This window comes from Miscanthus floridulus, chromosome 3 (assembly GCF_019320115.1).
Source record: "Miscanthus floridulus cultivar M001 chromosome 3, ASM1932011v1, whole genome shotgun sequence".
NCBI lineage: Eukaryota > Viridiplantae > Streptophyta > Magnoliopsida > Poales > Poaceae > Miscanthus > Miscanthus floridulus.
Window position 1 is genome coordinate 57,330,516 of NC_089582.1, and position 9,000 is coordinate 57,339,515.

General features: G+C 42.7%; 1 protein-coding gene across 1 annotated transcript; it reads right to left on the minus strand.

The window, feature by feature from the left end:
* Positions 1-801: 801 nt before the first annotated feature.
* LOC136543773 (protein FAR1-RELATED SEQUENCE 1-like) lies at positions 802-3,497 on the minus strand. Its single transcript, XM_066536134.1, has 9 exons — positions 3,462-3,497; positions 3,236-3,382; positions 3,045-3,181; positions 2,660-2,783; positions 2,511-2,561; positions 1,796-1,942; positions 1,388-1,658; positions 1,229-1,292; positions 802-886 (listed from the first exon to the last, which is right to left on the minus strand). Exons 1-9 carry the CDS (start codon positions 3,495-3,497, stop codon positions 802-804), a joined length of 1,062 nt encoding a protein of 353 aa, XP_066392231.1.
* Positions 3,498-9,000: the final 5,503 nt, after the last annotated feature.

Below are 9,000 nucleotides of genomic sequence, written 5' to 3' on the forward strand. Positions count from 1 at the left end.
GTTGCAATCGGCTGACGGGTTTGCAACTAGCAGTTTTGCAACTGGCATAACTAACCGGAATGCAACTGTCGTATCACTTGACTCGCAAGTGGTATACAAACGGTTCAAGGGGTTGAGTTGCAACTGGTATATAAATGGAGCTGCAAGCAGCGGTCCAGGGTAGTTGCAAATGGCCTACCCAACCAGAATGCAATTGTTTTATGACGTAAGTTGTAATCGGCTGACGGTCTGAGTTGCAATCCGAGGACATCTGAACTCATCATTTTTGCACACATTATAATAGTCACGGCTTAGAGTTTTGCAATTGGTATGACAACCAGAGTTGCAATTTGTAGGTTGTAGTACACGCGAATTCATTCTGATTTAGTTGCAACTTTTTTTTTGTTACTGGAAAGAAAACAAAATAAATAATAACATTATTTATTGGGGAACATGTAGCTACACAATTTTAAGTACACATGGAGATTCATTCAGATTCATAGTCGTTGCCATCACTGTCCTCAGTATGGTCCCCTTCTTGTTCTTCATTCTTTTCCCTCTATGTTTTTGGCCAACCTCTCTTTCTTGTAGTCCCACCTTGTGTTTTGGCAGCCCTCTTTTTTTCTATTCTCTGCTGCTCTGCTCCTATTTGGGTTTAGTGGGCATGTTGTGCTGTAGTGTCTAGTAACATTGCATGTGTGGCATACTTTTTTCCCATAACTCCTCATGTATGTGCTATAAGGATTATTAGTTCCCTTTATCTTTTCAGCACATTGACTTTCCTTGCCATATTTTCTACCTTTTCTACGTGACACTGGTGGCTCAGCCAGTGATATACCAGCAAGGAAGTTTGTAAGGATCAAGGTTGATCTTAGCCTGATTTTCATTTGTCTCCATAATAGCTGCACTACAATCCAGTGTCAATGCAGCATCATCAACATTCTAGATTGTATCAACAGCTTGCAACTCCCCACTTTCCGCCCCTGTTGAATTGGTTGGATGCATAGAAGAATCAACTTCTGTGGCTTGGAGAAGCTCAATTCCAGGAGTGATTCTATCTAGATGTCTCACAGTTTCAGCGTAAGCTTGATTTGTTTTGCTCCCTGCTCTGCCTAGCCTCATTAACTTGGGTAGCAGTTTTGACATCCGTGACTGCTCTATGTCTCCTCGTGGCCCAACCTGCACAACATCATGTCTGTCCCATGGAACCAGAGATCTTGCATCACGTGTGTATCGTTTGTAAATGTACTTTTTTGGTATGCTCTGCACCTGCAGGTGGGTGAATGCCCTTATGATGTGCATGCAAAACAGCCCTGCATTTTTCCAGTATATTTTGTTTAATACACAGAAACACCCAGGTACATTTTGATGTGCAACTGGATAGGTATCAAGGTTGCAACCAGCTTACCTGTGTGCTCCCACTGCTTGCATTCACATTCATACACTCCTGCTTCCTTGTCAGCCACCACTTTAAATGCATATTGCGCCCAGCAGAAGCTCCCCGCACCCTTCTCATGCCTCACCAAATAACCATTCATGACTTCTGGATCAGGATTAGGTTCTATGAGAAATGCTGTGCTGTTAGCATATTCCCTTTTGTATTCCTGGTACATAGCCCTCGTGTACACCCTGCTGAGCTGCTCATCAAACCTTGATTTGCAAGCTCGGACGACCTCAGCCTGCACAAAATTCTTTTTTGTGATCAAGTTACAACCAGCAGCAGGAATGATTTGTTATTTTTCTAAAAATAACATACATGTGAGTAGTGCGTCTCACCAGCATCCATGTGGTCTGTGTGCTAAAGCGAGTCAAGCACCCTCTTCGCAAACGTGTGCAGGGTTGTAGTGTTGTTAACATAACCATCCTTCAGTACCCTGTTCTGACTTTCTGATCTCTGCGTGGATGTCTTTATGCCGCAGTACATCCCCTTGAAGTATGTTGCAATCCAGCTCTTCCTCTTTTCCTAGAGTGCATTTATTGCTGGGTTATCAGCTATCTCACACTCATGCACTAGCTTGTTCCACTCCTCCTCAAACTGTGTAGGCCCTAGTGGATAATTTATCAGAGATTCCTGCCTCTCCTTCAGGTTTTTATCTTTGTGTTGTATGTATAGTTTGTCGAGCTTGTATTCCCACGCCCTTGTGATATGCCATCTACAGTTTCTATGTTGCGTTTTGTCGAACACTATCCTTATCGCTTCTCTCATTGCTGCATCCTCATCTGTGGCAGGCACAAAAAAAAGATATATACAAACATATCTATCAAACAACAGTTTCCAAAATGAACCAGCAATACAATAGGGTTGCAACCCATACAACATCTAGTTTGCAACAGGAGAATCCAATTTATTGCATTTGTTCAATTATCAAGTTTGCAAACCAGGAATACATTATATGCGCAATTGGAGTAAAAGTTATACCTGTCAGGATCACATAGGGTTGGTGCCCCTCCATGTAGTTCTTGAAAGTTTCAAACAGCCATTTGAATGATTTAGTTATTTCATCCTGAAGCAGAGCTTGCCCAAAACTCACATTCTTCAGGTTGTTATTGGCCCCCACAAAAATGCCTAGCGTCATGTTTTTCTGTTTGTTTTGTGGGTTGTGTCAAAGGTGATCACATCACCAAAGTCCTTGTATTCAACTCTTTGACTAGCGTGGCTCCAGAATATGCTCCTGAGAACCTTTGTTTTCGGATCAAAATCCACGTCAAAGTAAAAGTACTCGTTGCTTGTCTTGCATTCTCTAAAAAACTGAAAAAGTTTCTCCAGATCAGCATCTTTTTCCTCCCTTGCTTGCTCAGCATTCCTGGAACATAAAAAGAAATTAGTAAATTATTTTTTTGTAGCTATGAGCATACTTTTTTTTCTTTTTGGAATTTTTTTCTGGACTTAGCACACAGGGACATACATGTTTTTGACATCTTTCTCTATGAACGGCTAGTTTTGACGGCCACCATATAGCTCGGACATGACATTCATCGCAACCTGGTGCGCTACCCCATTCCTTGCCATGATAGCAAATAGGTCATCCAGCGCTGCGTCCCTTTGTTTGTGAATATGCATGTACCTAACCATCCTGGGCGACTGGTGCAACTTGTGGTTGTGTGCTTCCTCAACATGGTCGAAGTACCATTGGTTGGCTTTCTTATCTTGCTTTACCTTAGCATATGCAGGGCAGCCAACTCTCTTTGATGTCTTTTCAATCTATGGTTCGTTATTCTCTTTATCTGTTATCAGAAACCCCTCTCAGTTGCAAACCCAGTCTGCAGTCTCCTTGCTAGTTCTCTTCACCCTCACACTGAACCCAGCCAATCTTGCATAATCACAGTAAAATTCATAGGCTTCTTTTTTTGTCTCGAATGTATGCCTCACCCTTGGGATAAATACATCTAGTATGTTTGGATCCTGCAAAAAAAGAAAATACACGGTGCTAAATACAAATGAATTCTGGTGCATAACCAAAAACAGATAGAGTTGCAATTACAGTATCACATCTAGTTGCAATCAAACTAGAACTCATGTTGCAATCCTTCATGTGAAAATCCAAATGTTGCAATCACAGATAAATAATGTTACAATTCTCATCATTAGTTGCAATCACAGTACAACCCCTAGTTGCCCTCTTAGATAGAGTTGCAATCACACCACTAGTTGCAAATCAAACTATAAATAATGTTTAATTTCTCATCTGAAGTTGCAATTACCAGTAGTTACATGCATGTACATCACAGATAGAGTTGCAATTTATTTTAGTCAGTAGTTGCAATCAAAGTACAACTAATGTTGTAATTCTCATGTGAAGTTGGAATCAACACATCTGAATTTGCATCATACATCAGGCATAGTAGTTTATTGTAATGACAGATAGAATTGCAATCACAGTGCATCCACTAGTTGCATGCATGTACGTCACAGATAGAGTTGCAATTAGTCCCTAACCATTAGTTGCAATCATACTACAACTAATGTTGCAATTCTAAAATGAAGTTGCAATCAACACATCCGAAGTTGCAACATTTTTAGGCACACCAGTTTATTCTAATCACAGATAACAGCGCCGCAAAATAAAAAATCATGCGATCCAGGAGGAATCGGGGGTGGAAATTGTAGTTGCAATAAGAAGAGATGCTCACCAGGTGGATTCTCTGACCAGGATCAGGAGTGATTAATGCTCCAGGAAGAATCGATGCGGGTGGCGTCAAATTAGTCGTGTGATGCAAGGCATCACCCGATCCATGGGGGATGTCCTCTCTCATGACGGGCATGCTCGTCAGCGGAACCAGAGGAGTTGCGGCCGTAGATGTAGCCGGCGCCGGAGATGATGCAATCAGATCTCCACCGCTCGCGACAACAATCGCCAGCTGCTAATCCATCTGCTCTGCTGGAAGTGGCGATTCAAGCCGAGGTAGCGATGGCGGGGCCATGGGCACAACACAACTTGGGGTAGCTACGATGGCGGTGAGGGAAGTAATTGGTCGAGATTTGGCGGCGACAGTAGCTCTGTTATCTGGGGGCGAATCAAGGAAAGTGACAAAAATTTGGAGGCTCAATTTGATTTTGGAGTCCAGAGAGGAAATGGGTGGTTTCCTTTTAGGGGGCTCTCAAGACAGCTAGAGTCTGGTAAGTCTCGTGCTCGCCGCTCACCACGCTCCGCGCGTCTCGCGGCTCGCGCTCGCGTGTCGGGTGCACCCGCTTCACATAATGCACCCCAGGCCAACCGGCGCTGCTTGTCTAGGCAACTAGCCAACCTAACCCACCAGAGTTAGAGAGGGTCTCCTGCAGGCGTGCCTGGCATGTGGAGCTTAGGGTTAGAGAGGGTCTGTGCACTCGTTGCACGGAATGCAACTGGTCTATCACACGAGTCACAACTGGTCTACCACCAGAGTTGCAATTCGTGTACGACAGAAGTTGCAATCGATTGAAGGGATGAGTTGCAACTGGTATATAAACGGTGCTGCAACCAGCCGACCAGTACAGTCTCAATTGGCCTACCCAACCATAATGCAACTGGCCTACCACCAAGTTGCAATTTGTGTATGACAGAAGTTGCAATCAGTTGAAGGGATGAGTTATAACTAGTATATAAACGGTGTTGCAACCAGCCGACCAGTATAGATGCAACTGGCCTACCCAACCATAATGCAACTGGCCTATCACCAAGGTTTCAATTTGTGTACAATGGAAGTTGTAATCGATTGAAGGGATGAGTTGCAACTAGTATACAAACGGTGCTGCAACCAGCCGTCTAGAGCAGTCACAACTGGCCTATCCAACCGGAGACACGCGACTGGAAGCTCGTGCGCTTGGCCCAGGAGAGGGGCTGTGACTGTGGCTGAGGGGCGACGCTCGGGGCCTGTACAGGCGTGCGGGGTCTCGGGATATATAGGCGCACGGGTCGACCGGGTCAGACTCCGCGCCGGTACGGGTCGCGCTCGTCGGTCACCGCGCTCCGCGCGTCTCGCGCTTGCGGTCGGGTGCATTTGCTATACAGAATGCACCCAGGTGCATTTTACCGCGAGGCTAAAATGCACTTGGGTGCATTCTGTGCAGCAAATGCACCCGACCGCGAGCGCGAGCGGCAAGCGAGAGACGTACTGGCCCGGACCAGATTCCACACGTACCGCACAACAGCTGGTCCTCGCATTAACAAACTCCACATTCGTGCATGCAAAAAATAGATGGAGGCAACCAACTATGTGATGCCACATCACAGGTTGACCCACCAACCAGAAAGCATGCATGCAGGGAATCTTTTCTTAATTCGAAACGAAAAAATGTGATATCTCATAAACGACAGATCCGATTTTAAATCCGTTTGAACTAGGTTGTTGGAAAAAAATGTGCTTAACAAAACGAGATCCATGAAGGCTATATTTGACAAAGTTTTTTTAAAAGTATGTAGTTGCATCTGTGTTATAGTGTTAGTTGCAAGCACAACTACAACATAATTGCATCTTGGTTGCAGCCTAAGTAGCACTGCTTGCAACTAGTTATAACCTGGTATAACCCGGTTACTTCTAGTTGCAATTAGTCACTATTCTGTTGCAACACAATTACTACACTAATTGCAACCACATATGCTTGCAACTCCTACTAAATAGTGAGCCAATGCAACCAGACATAATTGCAACTTGACGTGATTATAGTGAGCAGATGCAAATAATACACCGAGTTATAACTAGTTGCAACTCGGGAGTAGACAAAGTTACAATCGCTAGTACATAGATATGCAACTCGTTTAAAAGATAAAAAAATATACACATATTAGATCTAGTTTTGCTAAGCATATTTTTCTGAGTACAACACAACAAACAGTATGTCAATCAGGGTTACGGTTTTGGAGAAAAATTGTTCCAAAAATTCGAACCAACCAAAGATTCCATGCATGCATGCTGGCTGTTTTTTGTTACACGTGGCTAACCTAGTTGTTTTCTTGTTGGTACTAGATTCATTGGTCTGGATCATCACCATTGCCATGGCAATCAGAGCGCCCTGGCGTACAAAGTCAACGACGTCTGATGTAAGAGGCTCCAGCAAGGAGATGGCTTCACTCAATCCTATTCAAGCACAGGAGATTCCAACAGCTAGAGCTACACCATAACGGACATGACGATTGTATGATTCTGACGGCAGGTACACGATTCTGGGTGTTTGCCCAGGCTCGTTGCATTCATGTTGGGTAGTCTGTTGCGACTGCTCTAGACAGTTGGTTGCATCATCGTTTGTATACCAGTTGTAACTCATCCCTTGAACCAATTGTAACTTCCGTCGTACACAAATTGCAACCTTGGTGATAGACCAGTTGCATTCCAGTTGGGTAGGCCAATTGCAACTGCCCTAGACGGCTGGTTGCAGCTCCGTTTCTATACCAGTTCCAACTCAGCCCGTCAGCCAATTGCAACTTCAGTTGTACATAAATTGTAACTCTAGTGGTAGACCAGTTGCTACTCGTGTGGTAGGCCAATTGCATTCTGTGCAATGAGTGCACAGACCCTCTCAAACCCTGCGGTCCACGTGCCAGCGCACACCCATAGGACCCTCCCCACATTTTCCTGCCAAACATGCGCTCGTGCATGCAAAATTAAATGGACACAACCAACCACGTGATGCCACCTCATAGGTCAACCCACCCACCAGGAAGCATGCATGGATGGAATCTTTTCTTAATTCGATTCGAAAAATGAGATTTCTCCTAAACCACTGATCCATTTTTGAATTGGTTTGAAGTAGGTTCTCCGAAAAAATGTGCTTAACAAAATAAGATCCATGAAGGCTATATTTGTTAAAAAAAATTAAAGTATGTAATTGCGACTAAGTTGTACAATGAGTTGCAAGCACGTCTGCAACACAATTGCAACTTGGTTGTAGCCTATTTAGCAGAAACATTTTCAATGAACTCATGTACAGTAAACAAGCAAGCAAGCAGGTAGAAGAAACATTTCAAATGAACTGTCTCAGGTTGGCTCAGCAGCTCACGTTCCTTCATTCCTTGTGCACCAGACGACGCTGGCACAAAATTGCTTGTAAAGCTGCTTGCTCATAGGCAGATGTTTGGGTTGGCTGTGGGTGTGCTCAGAAGAAAATTTGCTGTAGGGAGCAAGGAAAGTGTGTCAATGGTAGTTCTATTTCCACTCGACAAAGCATTGAGCCATCCTCAGGGACTTCACATACAAATGATGTATAGGGTGAGAGAAAGAGAAAGAAAGAACTTCACTCAAAGGAAAAAAAGAAAAAGGAAAAAAACTAAAACAGTCAGGCATGCACACATAGGAGTTGCTTGCAGCAAATAACACTACTGGGAATGCATGCGGTGAGTCTCGGCAGGTAGGCCAGGCATCACACGCATCTGCATTGAGACGCAACTTCTTGTATACCAATTACAACTCTGTTTGTATACCAGTTGCTACATAGTTGCAACCCAGTTGCTACATAGTTGCAATCAGTAACACACAGAGATGCAACTTCTTGTAAAAATAATAAAATATATTAATATTGGATCTAGTTTGTTAAGCATATTTTTTGAGTAAGATGCAGCAAACGATTTGTTAATCGGGGTTACGGTTTAGAAGAAAATTTATTTCAAAGAATCGAACTCACAAAATATTCCATCCATGCATGCATGCTGGCTGCTAGTTGTATTTGTTGCACGTGGCTAACCATGAGTGGTGAGAAGTAGCAAATTAGCTATCGGTTGTCTCGGGTGCATGCGTACTGGTTAGTTCGCTCTGACTCGCTTACCGGCCTAGGTGCATTCTGTACAGAGCCGGTTACTACATAGTTGTACATAAAACCCGTTACTACACAGTTGCAACCCAATTGCTACTCTGGTTACCATCAGATATGATACCAACTCTGAATTGCAACTGAATCCGATTATGAAGACCAGATGCAAAAGGTACACAAAGTTATAACTAGTTGCAACACGGTATTATATAGAGTTGTAATCAGTAATACATAGAGATGCAACCCGTGTAAAAATAATTAAATATATCCATATTGGATCTAGTTTTGTTAAGCATATTTTTTTGAGTAAAATGCAACAAACAGATTGTTAATCAGGGTTATAGTTTAAGAAAAAAAATTATTTTAAAAAATCTAACCCACAAAAGATTCCATCCATGCATGCATGCAGTCCAATAGGATTTGTATGCAAGGATGTGCATAATAGGTGAATGATACAAATTAATTATGACGCACGCACCAGCTAAGTGTTCGAGTAGATCCGGCGCACCAACAGCCTGCGTGCATTCTATGTTACAGACCAGGTGTATTATAGCAAAATAGTGTATGTATGTATATATATATATATATATATATATATATATATATATATATATATATATATATATATATATATATATATATAGGGAGAGGCTATTCAGTAGCCGGCTATAAAATAAATTATTCTATAGCCACCTCCATTTACTATAATTTTATATACTAATTTACCATAATGTCAATACATATTTACGATAGTTGGGTTACTATAACATATGGGGATATTTACCATAACGTTATATTAA